Source organism: Streptopelia decaocto (genome assembly GCF_964273445.1).
Source record: "Streptopelia decaocto genome assembly, chromosome: 4".
NCBI classification, from domain to species: domain Eukaryota; kingdom Metazoa; phylum Chordata; class Aves; order Columbiformes; family Columbidae; genus Streptopelia; species Streptopelia decaocto.
Genome location: NC_138658.1, coordinates 111,444 through 132,458, shown reverse-complemented (window position 1 = coordinate 132,458; position 21,015 = coordinate 111,444). Strand labels below are relative to the sequence as shown.

The 21,015-nt window shown below is 54.2% G+C and overlaps 1 protein-coding gene across 1 annotated transcript in view; it reads left to right on the top strand.

Annotated features, from left to right (window-relative positions):
* LOC309438859 (uncharacterized protein) overlaps positions 1-20,228 on the top strand; it is a 59,365-nt gene extending 39,137 nt beyond the window's left edge. Inside the window, exons 4-6 of the mRNA XM_082050781.1 lie at positions 17,825-17,945; positions 18,491-18,605; positions 19,574-20,228. Coding sequence (XP_081906907.1) covers positions 17,825-17,945; positions 18,491-18,605; positions 19,574-20,083 — 746 coding nt within the window. The 3' untranslated portion in view covers positions 20,084-20,228. The remainder of the gene's footprint in view (positions 1-17,824; positions 17,946-18,490; positions 18,606-19,573) is intronic.
* The last annotated feature ends 787 nt before the right edge of the window (positions 20,229-21,015 follow it).

The window sequence follows — 21,015 nt, the reverse complement described above, 5'->3', positions numbered from 1 at the left end:
TTTGTCGTGCTCAGCGTTGCTGGCTTTCTTCATTCTGTATGGCGCTGTTCCCATCCTCGTTCCTGTTCTGAGCCTTCGTGCTGCCCCCCGCCCCGTTTTTCTCTTTTTTTGTTGTTTTTTCCCTGCCCTCCGTCTCTCGGCGTGGCTCCTCATTCCTCTCTTTGTTCCTCCAGCCCCCTGTGCTCCCCGCGGTCTCTCTCGCTCTGCCATCGGTTTTGCCTGTTGCTCTCCTTCTTGCTTCCCGTTGATAGGAGGAACAAAAATCTTTTAGAAAGCCCTCGGCATAAGGTAGCAAGACCAGGCCTAACGTAACAGAAACCTAAGAGAGAAAAACTGGCTCTACAGGGACTGGAGGTGGCGCAAAGCGGGATGTCCTTGGCTCGCAGGCTGGGAAAATGGAACGTTCCACTGAATGGAGAAGGAGCTACTTGAGTAGCAGCACAAAATGAGAGTGGGCGTGCTCAAGAAATGAGGTCGAGAAGCCGACACCGGGGCGGGGGGGCACCGGGGACCGCTGGAGACCCTTGGTGGACACGCTGGCACACCAAGGATGGACTGCCAGCGAAGGGTGGGGTTATGGAAAGAGCTTCCGTTTAATGCATTAACTAAGCGCTGGGAGCAAATGAATATCCAATAGGTAGATGTAATCAATACCAAGAAGCGTGAGTCACATGCACGCTCGATTACAGGGGCGATCCTTGAGCGTGCGGTGCGCTGTATTGAAATTGCCTGCCGTTTAACACTTTCAGAACAGTGTTCAAGAGTCTTTTTTGCCGACGTTTTGGTATCTCCCCGCGTCCCGTGGTTTCTCGCTGCGTCCCCGTGTCCCGCTCCCTGCCCGTGGCCGCGTTCCTCTCTGTCCCATTGACCGTGCCGGGCTTTTTTCCTCCGCCTCCGCCCCGCCGCGCCGATTTGTTTCTTCCTCTGCCCTGTTCCTCGGTGCTCTTCCGGCCTCTTTTCCTCTGTCCCCCCCGCTGCTGTGTTCTCTGCCTTGTTTTTTCAGATACCTGTCCCTGTTTTCTCTTCTCGCTTGTGAAGAGAAGCTGCCAGGGGGCAGAGACGCTGTGTGACCCGCGGGGTTCGCAGTCAGAACTTGCTCTCACGCGAGCTTTAGAGTTATGCAAAGAGAAGAAGATTAATATTTGCACTGATTCTAAGCAGGTTTTTCGAGTGGTGCATGCCCTTGAAGACAATTGAAAAGAATAAAGTTTATTAACAGCACAAGGAAGGCAGATTGAACGGGATGCTCCAGTTGCTGGAAGCTGTGCTTTTGCTAGAAAAGTTGCCGTCATGGGTTGCAAAGGGCCTCAGAAGGGAAACGCCGATCAGGAAACTGGAAATAAATTGGCAGACGCCCTGTAAAACCAGCCAGCGAAAGGACAGAGACCGACACAAAAGCCACGTCTCTGATCCCAGGTGGCTGTCTCCTCCAAGCAACATCAGGAAACTGTAACAAAGAGGATAAGAAATTAATAGGAGATTTATAGCCAAGTTAGAATTAGGGTCCAAAGAAGCCGTCACCGGCGACGGGAGAGCAGCGGTGCCTCGCGGCGTGAGGAGCTGATGCGCTCTGTCAAGATGAGACGAAAAGGTAAGAGCGAATTTAGAAACTCTTTGCGAGCGAGTGACCCGGCAATGTGAAATGTGTCTAGAAAACCATCTTAATACCGTATGCAGGGTACAGAGAAGAGCAACTGGACGAGGGAAATGTACCGGGGCAACACTGGCAAATAGAGTTCTCCAAACTGCCTGGAGAAGGGGGGTGTCGATATTGGCCGGCACGAACAGCTCCCTGCTCAGGCTGGCCAGCAGCATTGCCGTGCCGGGGGGCAGCTGCCGGCCTGTGGGCCGGGGGCTGCGGCTGTTTGGGGCGCTGCCCCCGCTTTGTTTTCCTAGGGGAGCCCCCCACTTTTGGGGGGTGGTGGTACGTGCACGTGTAAATGACACGATGTTCCTTTTGTTGCCATTTCAGGATCTATAGGCACGGCTGAGATTTGCATGGCTTGGAATACTGAATGTATTAACCGAATAACGCACGGGTTCATACATGGTACAAACAGCTCCCCCAAAGAAGTGATCCCACCAATGGCCGGTAAGTATAGAATTCCATTTCTGTACTGGGGCACGCGCAACTCGTTTTATCTCCTCTGCTGTTTTCATGATAGCTTCCCCATTACCATCTATTTCTAAACAACACTCAGAAGTATTCCATTTCCCACAGACACCCCCTTCTTCAGCTAAAAGATAATCTAAGGCTACCCGATTTTGGTCCACTGCAGCCCTGGTCTGAGACAATTGTCTTGCTATGAGATTCAGTGTCTCAGCTGTCCGGTTGCTTCTTATTTCAACCACTGCTTGCAACCGGATAATTCGGTTTAGCATGTATATTGGGGTACGGTATCCCCAGCTTCCATCTTGGGCCCAGGTGGCTGGATCATAGTATTCAATTATCCTTTTCGCAGGCCATTCATCATCTTTCCAAGTTTGCGTTCCTCCTCTGGGGACATTTGTTAAACCCCTCTTCTCTCTCTTTAAAGTTTCGTACAGAGGTTTCCCCAGATGACTCCCTTTTTCCTTTGGGAAAAGGAAAAATGCTGGTTGAATTATCCCTATTGTACAAGACCCTCTCCATTTAGGCATTAACTCGTTCTAAGCTCTGTTCCCACATATCCAAAATAATCCATTGTGGGCTTTCCGTGGTTCGTTGACATCGGTAGAGCCAGGATTCTGCCAAGATCCCCTTAAATCCCCCATTTCCTCCAAGGGGTTTGCTTTGCTTCGATTCTTCCAGCATATCGTTTCATTTCCCAGGCTACAATTTGGAGACCAATATCCATTAGGAGGACAAGATCCTCATGATCTCCCACTTTTATATGAAGTATTCACGTGAATGGGATGTTATACACAGTCGGTCAGTTTCTCCGTCACCTGTTTCTTGTTGCCCCTCTTGCAAGATGTGAATGTGTCCTTAGCAACAAGTTAGCATTCCATTGCTCTGTTTACCACAACATGTATCTGGTTGTCCAGGAAAATGCAGCTAATATGAAGCTTTAGCTGACAGGCAAATTCACTAAAAGAGAAACTTGTTTTGTAACAAAACCAGCACAGCCCCCCACCGCCAGGGGCATGTTTTTTTCCCCCAGGAGTTCCGGAGGGGGACCCAGGAGTTCCGGAGGGACCCAGGATTTCTGGGGGGACAGAAATGCCATTTGTGCCGCGGCGGGTCTCAGTGTCGCCGTCCTGTGGACAAAGCGCGGTGCTGCACCCGGCCGCCCCAATGCGGTGCCGCGGCGCGCCTCAGTGCTGCCGCCCTGTGGCGAAACTCGGGTACTGCAGCGCACGGCCAGGGGGCAGAGACGCTGCTTGCCCCGAAGCAGCCAGAGGTGCCAGATAAGAAACACAAGCAGTCAGAGGTGCCAGATAAGAAAGAACCGTCAGAACCGGCAGGAGCTGCGGCTTCAGAGCTCCATCAGCGTTGATCTTATGACTCTGATGTTGATGCTAGTCATTTTGTCTTACATTATGCTACAGTGTTCTGTTTGGCACTGCTAGTGGGTAACAAATAATTGTGCTGTACCATAGCACGAGGTGATAATATTTCGTAGATTTGTACTGTCAAAGAATTTGCAAGTATATTGCAAAGGGGGGAATTCAAGAGAAGCTGCTAAATTAATGTATAGTGTGATTAAGTTACAAAAGACAAGCCTGTCATCAGGCAGTTGACATAAGAAATGCTTTCTGGAAACGTGCAAAACGAGGGGCTATGTTTCAAGAACTCTCCTGTGGAATTGCTGTGTTTCAGGGGGAGCTGTGACCGCCCCATGCTCAGCAGACCCCCAGCCCCGGTGGGGGGAGCAGCGCCGGAGCGGGAGACGCGGCACCGTCGTCCGTCCCCAGCGTGCCGGGGGGCGGCTGCCGGCCTGTGGGACGTGGCTGCGGCTGTTCGGGGCGCTGCCCCCCCGGGTTTGGGGGCTCTGGTATGTACGTATGTGAATGGCATTTTAAAGTAATGAGCTGCCCGCTGGGGCTGTTTTCCTTTTCTGACAGGCGATCGGGAGGGGGAGAAGGACAGAGAGAAGAGAGCTGGAAATATTAACAATGTTTTACTAATGCTACTGATAAGAATAGAGAAAATAATACAAAATATAGAAAACCAATCTTGAATGTCTCAGCACCTGCAGAGCCGGCACCCGAAGTGTGGTGAGCCGGCACCCAACCGTGGGGCTGGTTGGGCGCGTCGTTGGCGGAGCCGGCACCGACGATCTCTGGACGCGTCGAGGCGCTGCGGTGGGTTTTCCTGGAAATTCCAAGGCCCTGGTGTTTTATGATTGTAACTACTTACTTACTGTAAGACATTTAGAATGAAAAGGTAAATAAGAGTAACCAGAAGAGTCTTTGGGAGTAAATAATGCCTGTCATCTACTCTAGCTGTTACTCAAAACTCTGCAGACAGTAATTATCTCCAATTGATGTAGTAAAATTTAAAAGAGTGGCAGCACTAATTGGAAGTAATACCTGTGGAGAAAAAATCTCTAGTTTGTAATAAAAAATAATGTGTGCTAGTTAATCCGGCTGGTAGTAATGTAATGATAAAAATGTTAAAGTGTAAATAAATGAAATTATTTAGGCGTGAGCAATAACTGAATTTAATTTCAGCTATTACTTCTTGGTGAACTAGGCAGCAGTTATTCCCAATCTGCATCCTAGTTTAAAAACCACATTGTTTGGAATTCCTTTGAAATGGTAAAGGCAGAAAACTAATGTGGAGTCATTGGTAGCTCCATTTGCACAACCGTTATGAAATAAACTGCAGGCAGGCACGAATGACTGCATAGGAAACAAAGTAAGGAAGCTTTAGATTTTAAAGAGCATTGGAAAGTAATGGGGAGTGTTTAGTATTTAAATTCTAACAGAGCCATGAGATTGGAGGCAACAACGCTCAGAACCAAACGGAGTCAAAACGTTACTTTTTTTTTTTTTTTTTTTTTTTTTTTTTTTAAAGAGAAGTAAAAATGAACCACTAAATAGCGGCTGTTTCTAAATGGTGAGGATTCAGAATGGGCCAATCAGATCGCTCGGGAGGGCTGGAGGGGCGGAGCGCTGATAGGCGGGGAGAATGGCAAGTGATGTGCGTAGGCAGCCAATCAGGTTGCCGGAGCGGCGGGCGTTGGGGTGTCCGTACTGCGCATGCCCAAAGTGCGCAGTCCTCAGTCAGGTCCGACGTGAGGCGGGCACCTGGGCGCGGACCGCGGAAGGCGCATCCAATAGGAGGACGGCGCGGTGGGGTGTAAAGCAGCCAATCAGAGTGCGCCGACTCAATCCCGTTTGAACAGCTGCCTGCCTTGCAAACGCGTCCGTGGTGTCTCGGGGCGAGCGGGGGGAGGCTGTGGAGCGCTCATTTTGGCCTCTCCGTCCCGTTTGCCTCGCTCTCCCTCTCTCTGTGTCACCTCTCTGTGTCTCTGGCTCCCTGTCACTGTCTTTCTCTGATAAGCTGACCTGCTCTTTGCCCTCCTTTTTTGTGGAATCACAGGCTCATTCTGCTTGGAAAAGACACGTGCAATTTTAAATTTGGGGTTGACTTCTAGGCGTTTTTTTCCCCATTAGTGTAAATCGATGGCACGTTGTCCTGCGGCTCATTCCCCTTCTGTTCCGTGGAGTCTTCAATTTAGGATGTTCAGGTAAGAAAGTTTGTTCTTCCAGAAAAGGAGCAGTCATTGGTAGGACTGAGAGAGGCTTTGAAGTGCACGATCAGAATTGAAGCCAGATTGCACTTGCCGTTGCTGCTGTCCGTCTTGTCTCTCACTGGTTTCCCCATGGCTCCCTAGTGTTTGGGCATGTTTTTTCCCCAAGGAGAGGCCGTGCGGGTGAGGATTGAGAGGATTCAGAGCGGGCCAATCAGATGGCGCGGGAGGGCTGGAGGGGCGGAGCGCTGGTTGGCTGCCTAGGCACGTCAGTTGCCACACTGTCCGCCTATCAGGTTGGCAGAGGGGCGGGCGTTGCGGTCTCCCTACTGCGCATGCCCCAACAGCGAGCGCTGATAGGCGGCGAGAGAGCTGATTGACGTGTCCTAGGCAGCCAACCGGGACGCGGCAAGGGGCGGGTGCTGCCGTATCCCTACTGCGCATGTCCAAACCGCGAGCGCCTCGGTTGGGGGGGGGTAACCGGGAGCGAACGGGAACGGGGGTCGGGGCTGCTGCGGAGCGCTCGCTGCGGCCGGCGGTGTCGGTGCCCGCGGAGCCCGGCGGGAGAGCGCGAGGGGAACGGAGCGGCGAGAGACGCGGCAGGTGAGTGCGGCCACGGGGACCGTGCCGTTGGAACGGGGGGAGCGGGATGGGCTCCGTTTCCCCCCCGCCCTTACGGCCGAGCTGGCGAAGCTGGTGGGCGGCGTGCGAGCCCGAGGGCAGGTGCGCTGAAGGCTTGCGGTCTGGAGCCGCGTCTCCCTCCGGCGCAGCGCCCGTGCGCGGCCCGGCAGTCCCTCCGGGAGCGGCGCAGCCCCCGTTAGTGGGGGCGCGTTTAAAAGCGGAGCTGAGGCGCGGTTGCAGGCTCGGTGGTGGGGCGCCGCTTCGGCGGGAGCTCGGGGCGAGGCGCGGCGGGTTCCGTGTCCCGTAGGCGCGGCTTCCGTGCCGCGGCTCTCCGTGTGCTTTTTTGTTCTGTTGCCTTTGTTTTTTGGGTTTTTTTTTTCGGGATTCCCGCGGCACGCGGCGCGACCGCTCGCCCGGGGCTGCCGCGGCGGGTCTCTGTGCTGCCGCCCTGTGGCGAAACTCGGGTACTGCAGCGCACGGCCAGGGGGCAGAGACGCTGCTCGACCCGAAGCAGCCAGAGGTGCCAGATAAGAAACAACCGTCAGAACCGGCAGGAGCTGCGGCTTCAGAGCTCTGTCAGCGTTGATCTTATGAGTCTGATGTTGATGTTGATCATTTTGCCTTATATTATGCTACAGTGTTCTGTTTGGTACTGCTAGTGGGTAACAAATAATTGTGCTGTACCACAGCACGAGGTGATAATATTTTGTAGATTTATACTGCCAAAGAATTTGCAAGTATATTGCAAAGGGGGGAATTCAAGAGAAGCTGCCAAGTTAATGTATGCTGTGATGAAGTTATAAGAACTCATACCTTCATTAACCAGTTGATGTGAGGTAAATGCTTTCTGACCCCCTGCATGCTGAGGGGATATTTTTCACCTCTTAGATCCTTCTGCATGACAAGAGGGAGACAGAAGATTAAATAACACGTTGTTTAGAAGCAGAGTGCGTAGTTTCTATTTAACTAATAGGTGTATTGTCAGTGTATTGGCCAGCGTGCCGCAGAGGAGCAGGAGGCGCCAGCCGGCCGGGGGCAGATGCCGGGTGCGTCCCCAGCTCGCCAGAGCTCCCCCTGAGCCTCCTCCCGCGGCCCCGCTCGCCCCGTGCAGCCGCCCCCAGCTGTGGCAGCTCCTGCCCACCCGTCCCGTGTTCCTGGGCCGCTCCCGAGCCCCACGGTGAAGGCGGCAGGCCGGCCCTCGGCACCTCTCCGGTGGCCCGTGCGGAAGGAGCAGGCTCAGGCAGGGGTGAGCTACGGTGCTAACGGCTGCCGCTTCTTCTTTCCCTCTCCCAGAGGCCACGCTGAGGATGCGGCCGTTCCTTGCCACCCCGGGGATGCCGTCGGCTGCACCCGCCTCGGGCTGGCGAGGCTCGTCTGGCAGCGCGGCGGGAAAAGGGACGGGGGAGCGCGTCCCGTCTGTGGACGGGTGCTGCCGCGGCTGGAGCCGGAGAGGTAAAGAGGAAGAAATGCGGGTCCGTCGGCCCGACGTCTGCTTCCTGCGGCGGGCAAGAGAGGGAGCCCCTCTCTCCGGGTGGCGAAGGGTCCCTCTGCGTGGTGTGCAGCGGGCCAGGCCGTCTAGGTGCGCGGCAGGTCCGTGCGCGTATCCCGGAGCGGGATGGCTGCGTGGCGAGCGAGCCAGCGAGGCTCCGTGTCCCCGAAGCCTCGTCTCGTAGCAGCCCTGACACCACACCGTGTTCTCCTAGGCTGAGGACGGCCGAGCGCCCCGAGGGAGGAGAGGAGGGGACAGGAGCGTCTGAGCTGTTAGAAGCCTCCTGGCAGCCACCGAAAGCGAGAGCCGCTGTGAGTCCCTGGCCCTCGGGCCTCGTCCCCGGCTTCTGTGTCCTGGTGCCTCCCTGCCCCTCCGTCTCCTTTTTCGCCACGCTTTCTCTGGCCTGTTCTTGTCCCCGCTGTTCTCTTGTCCCCGCTGTGCGCTCTCGTCTGCCCCCCCCGCTGTGCGCTCTCGTTTCCCCCCTCTGCTGTGCTGTCTTGTCTGTGTGTCTCCCCGCTGTTCTCTTCCTCTCTGTGTCTGTACGTGCTGCTCTGTCCCCCGACCTTCCTGTCTTTCTCTTTCCTTCCTCCCTCCCTTCGTCTTCTCTCTCTGTGCCTTTGTCGTGCTCAGCGTTGCTGGCTTTCTTCATTCTGTATGGCGCTGTTCCCATCCTCGTTCCTGTTCTGAGCCTTCGTGCTGCCCCCCGCCCCGTTTTTCTCTTTTTTTGTTGTTTTTTCCCTGCCCTCCGTCTCTCGGCGTGGCTCCTCATTCCTCTCTTTGTTCCTCCAGCCCCCTGTGCTCCCCGCGGTCTCTCTCGCTCTGCCATCGGTTTTGCCTGTTGCTCTCCCTCTTGCTTCCCGTTGATAGGAGGAACAAAAATCTTTTAGAAAGCCCTCGGCATAAGGTAGCAAGACCAGGCCTAACGTAACAGAAACCTAAGAGAGAAAAACTGGCTCTACAGGGACTGGAGGTGGCGCAAAGCGGGATGTCCTTGGCTCGCAGGCTGGGAAAATGGAACGTTCCACTGAATGGAGAAGGAGCTACTTGAGTAGCAGCACAAAATGAGAGTGGGCGTGCTCAAGAAATGAGGTCGAGAAGCCGACACCGGGGCGGGGGGGCACCGGGGACCGCTGGAGACCCTTGGTGGACACGCTGGCACACCAAGGATGGACTGCCAGCGAAGGGTGGGGTTATGGAAAGAGCTTCCGTCTAATGCATTAACTAAGCGCTGGGAGCAAATGAATATCCAATAGGTAGATGTAATCAATACCAAGAAGCGTGAGTCACATGCGCGCTCGATTACGGGGCGATCCTTGAGCGTGTGGTGCGCTGTATTGAAATTGCCTGCCGTTTAACACTTTCAGAACAGTGTTCAAGAGTCTTTTTTGCCGACGTTTTGGTACCTCCCCGCGTCCCGTGGTTTCTCGCTGCGTCCCCGTGTCCCGCTCCCTGCCCGTGGCCGCGTTCCTCTCTGTCCCATTGACCGTGCCGGGCTTTTTTCCTCCGTCTCCGCCCCGCCGCGCCGATTTGTTTCTTCCTCTGCCCTGTTCCTCGGTGCTCTTCCGGCCTCTTTTCCTCTGTCCTCCCCGCTGCTGTGTTCTCTGCCTTGTTTTTTCAGATACCTGTCCCTGTTTTCTCTTCTCGCTTGTGAAGAGAAGCTGCCAGGGGGCAGAGACGCTGTGTGACCCGCGGGGTTCGCAGTCAGGTCTCCGCGTGTCAGCGTCCGTCCCCCCGACGGGGGTCAGGTCCCCGTTTGTGTGCAAACAACATCCCTCCCTCGGTGCCTCCTTAGAACGTTTAATGGTGTAAATATTGCTACTGCTAACGTTGTCGGTGCGGCTTCTTTCCTCAGTGGATCCGTCCTGCAGTCGGTGGCCCACGAATGCTTGGCAACAGCAGGAGCGGATTGAAAGGACCGTCCACTGGAGGATGCCAAAGACTCCTGGGTCACTGATGGAAGCAGCTTTGCGTAAAGCAAGGGGTACGTGAAGCCGGGCGTGCGGGGACGGCTGCCCAGCAGGTAATGGGAGCTGAACCTTTACCTCCAGGGACTTCTGCCCAGAAAGCTGAAGAACTTGCTCTCCCGCGAGAGAGCGAAGGGGGGTATCGATATTGGCCGGCACGAACAGCTCCCTGCTCAGGTTGGCCAGCAGCATTGCCGTGCCGGGGGGCAGCTGCCGGCCTGCGGGCCGGGGGCTGCGGCTGTTTGGGGCGCTGCCCCCGCTTTGTTTTCCTAGGGGAGCCCCCCCACTTTTGGGGGGTGGTGGTACGTGCATGTGTAAATGACACGATGTTCCCAGCTGCTTTGTTCTCTGCCTTGTTTTTTCAGGTGCCTGTCCCTGTGTTCTCTTCTCACTTTTGAAGAGAAGCTGCCAAGTTAACGTATGCTGCGATGAAGTTATAGAAGATGTAGCCCTCATGAACCGGTTGACGTGAGGGAAATGCTTTCTGAGCGCCTGCACGGTGAGGGGACATTTTTCGCCTTTTAGATCCTTCTGCATGAGAGGAGGGAGACGGAAGGTTAAGTAACACGTTGTTTAGAAGCTGAGAGCTTAGTTTATATTTAACTAATAATTAACAGATGTGTTGTCAGCGAGAAACCAAATGGTTATAACTAACCTCATCCAATGCAGTACAGCACGCGGCTTAGCAGCGCCGCTGACTCTGCCGTCCCGTTTCTTTCCCCGTTTCGGGCGGCGAGGCGGCCGGAGGACCCGCTCTGTGCGGCCGCAGGGCCCGTGGAGTCGAGGACTCTCTCGGCGCGCCCCGGGGGTTTCTGTGGAGAGACTCCTGGTCTCGGTCGGGTCGCCGCGGGGACGCGCGAGGACGGGTGAGGAGTCTTTCTTTGCTGAGAGCTGGGGCCGGGCTTTTGGTACCGGTTGTTGCGGTGCTCCGTTGCGGTGTAAAGCCGGCTCTGTATGTAGCGGTGAGGTGTACCGTAGTTCGGTTTAATTCTTGGATAGGCCTTGGTTCTGACCGTGCACTGGAACGGCAAAAACTACAGCTTTTCCTTTTTCCAGGTTCAGAGCCCGTGCCTCATTTGGTTATATCTGTAAACATTCAACATCTTAGCACGAATCACAAGTGCATTTTTGACAGTTGCCACGTTTTCTTTTTATCCTCTTGATTCGTGCTTTGGCCTCAACGTTAGCTAGTACTTGCCTAGCGGCGGCCAGGTCCGGTTTGGTGTTATCTTTGAAAATCATCAATTTATACCCTGTTCGTTTTGTTGCCATTTCAGGATCTATAGGCACGGCTGAGATTTGCCTGGCCTGGAGTACTGAATGTATTAACCGAATAAAGCACGGGATCATACACGGTACAAACAGCTCCCCCAAAGAAGTGATCCCACCAATGGCCGGTAAGTATAGAATTCCATTTCTGTACTGGGACACGCGCAACTCGTTTTATCTCCTCTGCTGTTTTCATGATAGCTTCCCCATTACCATCTATTTCTAAACAACACTCAGAAGTATTCCATTTCCCACAGACACCCCCTTCTTCAGCTAAAAGATAATCTAAGGCTACCCGATTTTGGTCCACTGCAGCCCTGGTCTGAGACAATTGTCTTGCTACGAGATTCAGTGCCTCAGCTGTCCGGTTGCTTCTTATTTCAACCACTGCTTGCAACCGGATAATTCGGTTTAGCATGTATATTGGGGTACGGTATCCCCAGCTTCCATCTTGGGCCCAGGTGGCTGGATCATAGTATTCAATTATCCTTTTCGCAGGCCATTCATCATCTTTCCAAGTTTGCGTTCCTCCTCTGGGGACATTTGTTAAACCCCTCTTCTCTCTCTTTAAAGTTTCGTACAGAGGTTTCCCCAGATGACTCCCTTTTTCCTTTAGGAAAAGGAAAAATGCTGGTTGAATTATCCCTATTGTACAAGACCCTCTCCATTTAGGCATTAACTCGTTCTAAGCTCTATTCCCACATATCCAAAATAATCCATCGGGGGCTTTCCGTGGTTCGTTGACATAGGTAGAGGCAGGATTCTGCCAAGATCTCCTTAAATCCCCCATTTCCTCCAAGGGGTTTGCTTTGCTTCGATTCTTCCAGCATATCGTTTCATTTCCCAGGCTACAATTTGGAGACCAATATCCATTAGGAGGACAAGATCCTCATGATCTCCCACTTTTATATGAAGTATTCACGTGAATGGGATGTTATACACAGTCGGTCAGTTTCTCCGTCACCTGTTTCTTGTTGCCTCTCTTGCAAGATGTGAATGTGTCCTTAGCAACAAGTTAGCATTCTATTGCTCTGTTTACCACAACATGTATCTGGTTGTCCAGGAAAATGCAGCTAATATGAAGCTTTAGCTGACAGGCAAATTCACTAAAAGAGAAACTTGTATATTGCAAAGGGGGGAATTCGAGAGAAGCTGCCAAGTTAATGTATGCTGCCATGAAGTTATAGAACTCATACCCTCATTAACCAGCTGATGTGAGGTAAATGCTTTCTGACCCCCTGCACACTGAGGGGATATTTTTCACCTTTTAGATCCTTCTGCATGACAAGAGGGAGACAGAAGATTAAATAACACGTTGTTTAGAAGCAGAGTGCTTAGTTTCTATTTAACTAATAGGTGTATTGTCAGTGTATTGGCTAGCGTGCCGCAGAGGAGCAGGAGGCGCCAGCCGGCCGGGGGCAGATGCCGGGTGCGTCCCCAGCTCGCCAGAGCTCCCCCTGAGCCTCCTCCCGCGGCCCCGCTCGCCCCGTGCAGCCGGCCCCAGCTGCGGCAGCTCCTGCCCACCCGTCCCGTGTTCCTGGGCCGCTCCCGAGCCCCATGGTGAAGGCGGCAGGCCGGCCCTCGGCACCTCTCCGGTGGCCCGTGCGGAAGGAGCAGGCTCAGGCAGGGGTGAGCTACGGTGCTAACGGCTGCCGCTTCTTCTTTCCTGCTCCCAGAGGCCACGCTGAGGATGCGGCCGTTCGCTGCCACCCCGGGGATGCCGTCGGCTGCGCCCGCCTCGGGCTGGCAAGGCTCGTCTGGCAGCGCGGCGGGAAAAGGGACGGGGGAGCGCGTCCCGTCTGTGGACGGGTGCTGCCGCGGCTGGAGCCGGAGAGGTAAAGAGGAAGAAGTGCGGGTCCGTCGGCCCGACGTCTGCTTCCTGCGGCGGGCAAGAGAGGGAGCCCCTCTCTCCGGGTGGCGAAGGGTCCCTCTGCGTGGCGTGCAGCGGGCCAGGCCGTCTAGGTGCGCGGCAGGTCCGTGCGCGTATCCCGGAGCGGGATGGCTGCGTGGCGAGCGAGCCAGCGAGGCTCCGTGTCCCCGAAGCCTCGTCTCGTAGCAGCCCTGACACCACACCGTGTTCTCCTAGGCTGAGGACGGCCGAGCGCCCCGAGGGAGGAGAGGAGGGGACAGGAGCGTCTGAGCTGTTAGAAGCCTCCTGGCAGCCACCGAAAGCGAGAGCCGCTGTGAGTCCCTGGCCCTCGGGCCTCGTCCCCGGCTTCTGTGTCCTGGTGCCTCCCTGCCCCTCCGTCTCCTTTTTCCCCACGCTTTCTCTGGCCCGTTCTTGTCCCCGCTGCGCTCTCGTGTCCGTCCCCCCGCTGCGTTCTCGTCCGTGTGCGTGTCCCCCCGCTGCGCTCTCGTCTGTGTGTCCCCGCGCTCTTCTCTTCCTCTCTGTGTCTGTACGTGCTGCTCTGTCCCCCGACCTTCCTGTCTTTCTCTTTCCTTCCTCCCTCCCTTCGTCTTCTCTCTCTGTGCCTTTGTCGTGCTCAGCGTTGCTGGCTTTCTTCATTCTGTATGGCGCTGTTCCCATCCTCGTTCCTGTTCTGAGCCTTCGTGCTGCCCCCCGCCCCGTTTTTCTCTTTTTTTGTTGTTTTTTCCCTGCCCTCCGTCTCTCGGCGTGGCTCCTCATTCCTCTCTTTGTTCCTCCAGCCCCCTGTGCTCCCCGCGGTCTCTCTCGCTCTGCCATCGGTTTTGCCTGTTGCTCTCCTTCTTGCTTCCCGTTGATAGGAGGAACAAAAATCTTTTAGAAAGCCCTCGGCATAAGGTAGCAAGACCAGGCCTAACGTAACAGAAACCTAAGAGAGAAAAACTGGCTCTACAGGGACTGGAGGTGGCGCAAAGCGGGATGTCCTTGGCTCGCAGGCTGGGAAAATGGAACGTTCCACTGAATGGAGAAGGAGCTACTTGAGTAGCAGCACAAAATGAGAGTGGGCGTGCTCAAGAAATGAGGTCGAGAAGCCGACACCGGGGCGGGGGGGCACCGGGGACCGCTGGAGACCCTTGGTGGACACGCTGGCACACCAAGGATGGACTGCCAGCGAAGGGTGGGGTTATGGAAAGAGCTTCCGTTTAATGCATTAACTAAGCGCTGGGAGCAAATGAATATCCAATAGGTAGATGTAATCAATACCAAGAAGCGTGAGTCACATGCACGCTCGATTACAGGGGCGATCCTTGAGCGTGCGGTGCGCTGTATTGAAATTGCCTGCCGTTTAACACTTTCAGAACAGTGTTCAAGAGTCTTTTTTGCCGACGTTTTGGTATCTCCCCGCGTCCCGTGGTTTCTCGCTGCGTCCCCGTGTCCCGCTCCCTGCCCGTGGCCGCGTTCCTCTCTGTCCCATTGACCGTGCCGGGCTTTTTTCCTCCGCCTCCGCCCCGCCGCGCCGATTTGTTTCTTCCTCTGCCCTGTTCCTCGGTGCTCTTCCGGCCTCTTTTCCTCTGTCCCCCCCGCTGCTGTGTTCTCTGCCTTGTTTTTTCAGATACCTGTCCCTGTTTTCTCTTCTCGCTTGTGAAGAGAAGCTGCCAGGGGGCAGAGACGCTGTGTGACCCGCGGGGTTCGCAGTCAGAACTTGCTCTCACGCGAGCTTTAGAGTTATGCAAAGAGAAGAAGATTAATATTTGCACTGATTCTAAGCAGGTTTTTCGAGTGGTGCATGCCCTTGAAGACAATTGAAAAGAATAAAGTTTATTAACAGCACAAGGAAGGCAGATTGAACGGGATGCTCCAGTTGCTGGAAGCTGTGCTTTTGCTAGAAAAGTTGCCGTCATGGGTTGCAAAGGGCCTCAGAAGGGAAACGCCGATCAGGAAACTGGAAATAAATTGGCAGACGCCCTGTAAAACCAGCCAGCGAAAGGACAGAGACCGACACAAAAGCCACGTCTCTGATCCCAGGTGGCTGTCTCCTCCAAGCAACATCAGGAAACTGTAACAAAGAGGATAAGAAATTAATAGGAGATTTATAGCCAAGTTAGAATTAGGGTCCAAAGAAGCCGTCACCGGCGACGGGAGAGCAGCGGTGCCTCGCGGCGTGAGGAGCTGATGCGCTCTGTCAAGATGAGACGAAAAGGTAAGAGCGAATTTAGAAACTCTTTGCGAGCGAGTGACCCGGCAATGTGAAATGTGTCTAGAAAACCATCTTAATACCGTATGCAGGGTACAGAGAAGAGCAACTGGACGAGGGAAATGTACCGGGGCAACACTGGCAAATAGAGTTCTCCAAACTGCCTGGAGAAGGGGGGTGTCGATATTGGCCGGCACGAACAGCTCCCTGCTCAGGCTGGCCAGCAGCATTGCCGTGCCGGGGGGCAGCTGCCGGCCTGTGGGCCGGGGGCTGCGGCTGTTTGGGGCGCTGCCCCCGCTTTGTTTTCCTAGGGGAGCCCCCCACTTTTGGGGGGTGGTGGTACGTGCACGTGTAAATGACACGATGTTCCTTTTGTTGCCATTTCAGGATCTATAGGCACGGCTGAGATTTGCATGGCTTGGAATACTGAATGTATTAACCGAATAACGCACGGGTTCATACATGGTACAAACAGCTCCCCCAAAGAAGTGATCCCACCAATGGCCGGTAAGTATAGAATTCCATTTCTGTACTGGGGCACGCGCAACTCGTTTTATCTCCTCTGCTGTTTTCATGATAGCTTCCCCATTACCATCTATTTCTAAACAACACTCAGAAGTATTCCATTTCCCACAGACACCCCCTTCTTCAGCTAAAAGATAATCTAAGGCTACCCGATTTTGGTCCACTGCAGCCCTGGTCTGAGACAATTGTCTTGCTATGAGATTCAGTGTCTCAGCTGTCCGGTTGCTTCTTATTTCAACCACTGCTTGCAACCGGATAATTCGGTTTAGCATGTATATTGGGGTACGGTATCCCCAGCTTCCATCTTGGGCCCAGGTGGCTGGATCATAGTATTCAATTATCCTTTTCGCAGGCCATTCATCATCTTTCCAAGTTTGCGTTCCTCCTCTGGGGACATTTGTTAAACCCCTCTTCTCTCTCTTTAAAGTTTCGTACAGAGGTTTCCCCAGATGACTCCCTTTTTCCTTTGGGAAAAGGAAAAATGCTGGTTGAATTATCCCTATTGTACAAGACCCTCTCCATTTAGGCATTAACTCGTTCTAAGCTCTGTTCCCACATATCCAAAATAATCCATTGTGGGCTTTCCGTGGTTCGTTGACATCGGTAGAGCCAGGATTCTGCCAAGATCCCCTTAAATCCCCCATTTCCTCCAAGGGGTTTGCTTTGCTTCGATTCTTCCAGCATATCGTTTCATTTCCCAGGCTACAATTTGGAGACCAATATCCATTAGGAGGACAAGATCCTCATGATCTCCCACTTTTATATGAAGTATTCACGTGAATGGGATGTTATACACAGTCGGTCAGTTTCTCCGTCACCTGTTTCTTGTTGCCTCTCTTGCAAGATGTGAATGTGTCCTTAGCAACAAGTTAGCATTCCATTGCTCTGTTTATCACAACATGTATCTGGTTCTCCAGGAAAATGCAGCTAATATGAAGCTTTAGCTGACAGGCAAATTCACTAAAAGAGAAACTTGTTTTGTAACAAAACCAGCACAGCCCCCCACCGCGAGGGGCATGTTTTTTTCGCCCAGGAGTTCAGGAGGGGACCCAGGAGTTCAGGAGGGGCCCCAGGAGTTCAGGAGGGGCCCCAGGAGTTCAGGAGGGACCCAGGAGTTCAGGAGGGACCCAGGATTTCTGGGGGGACAGAAATGCCATTTGTGCCGCGGCGGGTCTCAGTGTCGCCGTCCTGTGGACAAAGCGCGGTGCTGCACCCGGCCGCCCCAATGCGGTGCTGCGGCGCGCCTCAGTGCTGCCGCCCTGTGGCGAAACCCGGGTACTGCAGCGCACGGCCAGGGGGCAGAGACGCTGCTCGACCCGAAGCAGCCAGAGGTGCCAGATAAGAAACACAAGCAATCAGAGGTGCCAGATAAGAAAGAACCGTCAGAACCGGCAGGAGCTGCGGCTTCAGAGCTCCGTCAGCGTTGATCTTATGACTCTGATTTTGATGCGAGCCATTTTGACTTACATTGTGCTACAGTGTTCTGTTTGGCACTGCAGGCGGGTAACAAATACTTGTGCTGTACCACAGCACGAGGTGATAATATTTCGTAGATTTGTACTGCCAAAGAATTTGCAAGTATATTGCAAAGGGGGGAATTCAAGAGAAGCTGCTAAATTAATGTATAGTGTGATTAAGTTACAAAAGACAAGCCTGTCATCAGGCAGTTGACATAAGAAATGCTTTCTGGAAACGTGCAAAACGAGGGGCTATGTTTCAAGAACTCTCCTGTGGAATTGCTGTGTTTCAGGGGGAGCTGTGACCGCCCCATGCTCAGCAGACCCCCAGCCCCGGTGGGGGGAGCAGCGCCGGAGCGGGAGACGCGGCACCGTCGTCCGTCCCCAGCGTGCCGGGGGGCGGCTGCCGGCCTGTGGGACGTGGCTGCGGCTGTTCGGGGCGCTGACCCCCGGGTTTGGGGGCTCTGGTATGTACGTATGTGAATGGCATTTTAAAGTAATGAGCTGCCCGCTGGGGCTGTTTTCCTTTTCTAACTTTTTTTTTTGGAGTGAATCAATGGGGGAACTCGGGGGATGACGATGATGTTACCGGAGGAGCAGGCCAGCGAGAGATGGGGGCTCACAGCCCCAAAATGCCTGAAGAATCAGGGTGTTCAGTGGTACGGCAGGGAGGAGAAATTTCTCCCTGTCCGCTGCAGGGAAAACAGAACAATCCGCCATCAAAGCTGTCCTAGAGAAATACTTGCTGTTTGTCATTCAGGCTCTAGAACGGCCCAGTGTCCCGTTAAAGGTTGCGGTGGTGCGGGTCAGGGATCCCCAGGCTGTGCCGGGCCCACAGGACGGCTGCTGGTGGAACCAAAGTCCAGGACAATTTCTCAGAGGTAAGAACCTTTCGATTTGTTCTCCTCAGGACACGTCCCTTTGCCTCTGTCCCCCTCACAAGCTTACTCACCCCCTGGTTCCCTCAGTAACCCATTTCCTTCCAGCTCCTCTGCGATGACCCTGCCTGCCTTTGGTCCCTGCAGGCTCTTTGGTGGCATCACGGTGCCCGTTTGACCTCTTGGCCCATTAAATTCCCCTCTTTTCTCTCTTCCCCTCAAAACTTCCCCATTTGCCCTTGACACATCCCAGAGGCCTCATTTTTGCCCTCTTGTCTCCTCTCAGGACCCCCATCTGTTGGCCCCTGTCGAGGGTTTAGATTGCGGGGTGACAGTAAAACCCTGGCAGGTGCATTGTTAACCCCCTCTCCCCGCCACTTCCCCCTTTTGCCCCTCCCTCTCCCCCCGTCCCACTCAGGACAGGCGATCGGGAGGGGGAGAAGGACAGAGAGAAGAGAGCTGGAAATATTAACAATGTTTTACTAATGCTACTGATAAGAATAGAGAAAATAATACAAAATATACAAAACCAATCTTGAATGTCTCAGCACCTGCAGAGCCGGCACCCGAAGTGTGGTGAGCCGGCACCCAGCCGTGGGGCTGGTTGGGCGCGTCGTTGGCGGAGCCGGCACCGACGATCTCTGGACACGTCGAGGCGCTGCGGTGGGTTTTCCTGGAAATGCCAAGGCCCTGGTGTTTTATTGTTGTAACTACTTACTTACTGTAAGACATTTAGAATGAAAACGTAAATAAGAGTAACCAGAAGAGTCTTTGGGAGTAAATAATGCCTGTCATCTACTCTAGCTGTTACTCAAAACTCTGCAGACAGTAATTATCTCCAATTGATGTAGTAAAATTTAAAAGAGTGGACTATAAATACTGGAGCACTAATTGGAAGTAATACCTGTGGAGAAAAAAATCTCTAGTTTATAATAAAAAATAATGTGTGCTAGTTAATCTGGCTGGTAGTAATGTAATGATAAAAATGTTAAAGTGTAAATAAATGAAATTATTTAGGCGTGAGCAATAACTGAATTTAATTTCAGCTATTACTTCTTGGTGAACTAGGCAGCAGTTCTTCCCAATCTGAATCCTAGTTTAAAAACCACATTGTTTGGAATTCCTTTGAAATGGTAAAGGCAGAAAACTAATGTGGAGTCATTGGTAGCTCCATTTGCACAACCGTTATGAAATAAACTGCAGGCACGAATGACTGCATAGGAAACAAAGTAAGGAAGCTTTAGATTTTAAACAGCATTGGAAAGTAATCGGGAGTGTTTAGTATTTAAATTCTAACAGAGCCATGAGATTGGAGGCAACAAAGCTCAGAACCAAACGGAGTCAAAACGTTACTTTTTTTTTTTAAAGAGAAGTAAAAAGGAACCACTAAATAGTGGCTGTTTATAAATAGAGGTATTAAAAAGGTCCCAGGCAGTAATGATTCCCAACAGAACAGTAGAAGATATTTAGATGTAAAATAAAATTAGAAAACAGTGAGTTATGACAGTCTGAATTTAACTACAGTTTTTCTGGGGTTGTGCAAAAACATGACCGGTATTAATTACTTCTGAGTTAAAATAAAAAGTCAGCAAACTCGATGTGGTTAACAACAGTTAATTTTAATTTTTCAGTGTGCTGTCCAGTCTGGCCTCTCCCTCCAAGGGCGTGGTCTGAGAAAGCCACACCCCCAACTCCACCTCGTCCAAGCTCCGCCCCTGCCCGTCTGTGCCCTCCCCAAGGCGCGTGTCCCTTACGGACCCCTCCCCTTTCATCCCGCCCACCCCCAGCAGCATGATGCATCGAGGCCCCGCCCCCAGCCCCACCTTCAAACTCAGCCCCTGTTAAAACACGCCCCCTCAGAGCACGTGCTGTACAGAGCCCACCCTTATCTCGGCTCCACCCCTCCCTTCCGAAGCTACGCCCCCTTTGGGCGTGCCCCTCTCCCTACCCCAAGAGGCTCCTCCTATGGGGGCGTGACACACGGAGTCCCCACCCCTGCCCACTTTCCCCAGGCTGACCTCCCAATGGGCGTGTCCTCCCAGTCCCCGCCCCCCAGCACTGACCCCACCCCCGTGGGTGGGGCCACACTCAGCTGCGGGCGCGGCCCACCCCCCCCCCCCCCCCAAATAGGTGACCCCTGAGCAACGCCATGGCTGCCCTATGGCTGCCCCACCGGTACCGCTACAGCAGCCCCGTTCCTGCCCCATAAGCTCCAGACACGCCTCTGAAGAGCCCCCACAGCAGCCACTTCAGTGCCCCGCAGGTTATCACCACAGCCGCCCCTCCCGCCCCGCGGCCGCCGCTCGGGACCCCCGGAGCCCCCGGCCCCGCACCCGCCCGCAGCCCCGCAGCGCGCGGGCTCGCGCCCCGGGTGCCGGTGAAGCCACGTCCTGGCCGCGGCCGGAGAAGCCGCCGGTTCCCGCCCCCCCATCCCCCGATCGCTGCTGCTGCTGCTGCCGGAGGAGCCGCCGCGGCCGGAGGAGCTGCCGGTTTTCCGCCCAGACCCGACTCTCCGCCTTCCTCTTCAATCGCCGCCGCACGCCGCCATGACGTCTCCTTTTCCGCCATCTTGTCTCCCCCTTCTGGTCTATACCGAGGGAAGAGGAGACGCTCGCTGATTCGCTGACGGTGTCAGGCACGGAAGTCGTCCATTGGCTCCTCCCCACGTGGGGGCTCATCCCCCCCCCCCCTCCCAGGGGTGAGAGAAAGTCGCTGATTGGTCATCGTGTCGCTGAGAGGAGGAAGGCACTGATTGGTTACTGCCTTTCTGCCTATTTTCGTTCTCCCAGTAACAGGCGCTGATTCGCTAGTGCCCCTGAGGTAGAAAAGGCGCTGATTGGTCGCCGTTTTCCCGCCGACGTTCGCCCATAGCAACGAAGCGCTGATTGGGCAGCGCGGCCGAGGGCGCCGCTCGTCCATTGGCCGGAGGGCGGGCGGGGGGCGGGACTGGGCGGGACAACGAGGTGATAAAGGAGGCGGCGCAGAGCGCGCGCAGGACCAGACACGTGGAGGCGGCAGCGGCTGCGCGAGCTCCTGAGCGCTGACGAACCGGCTGAGCACCCCCCCCCCCCCC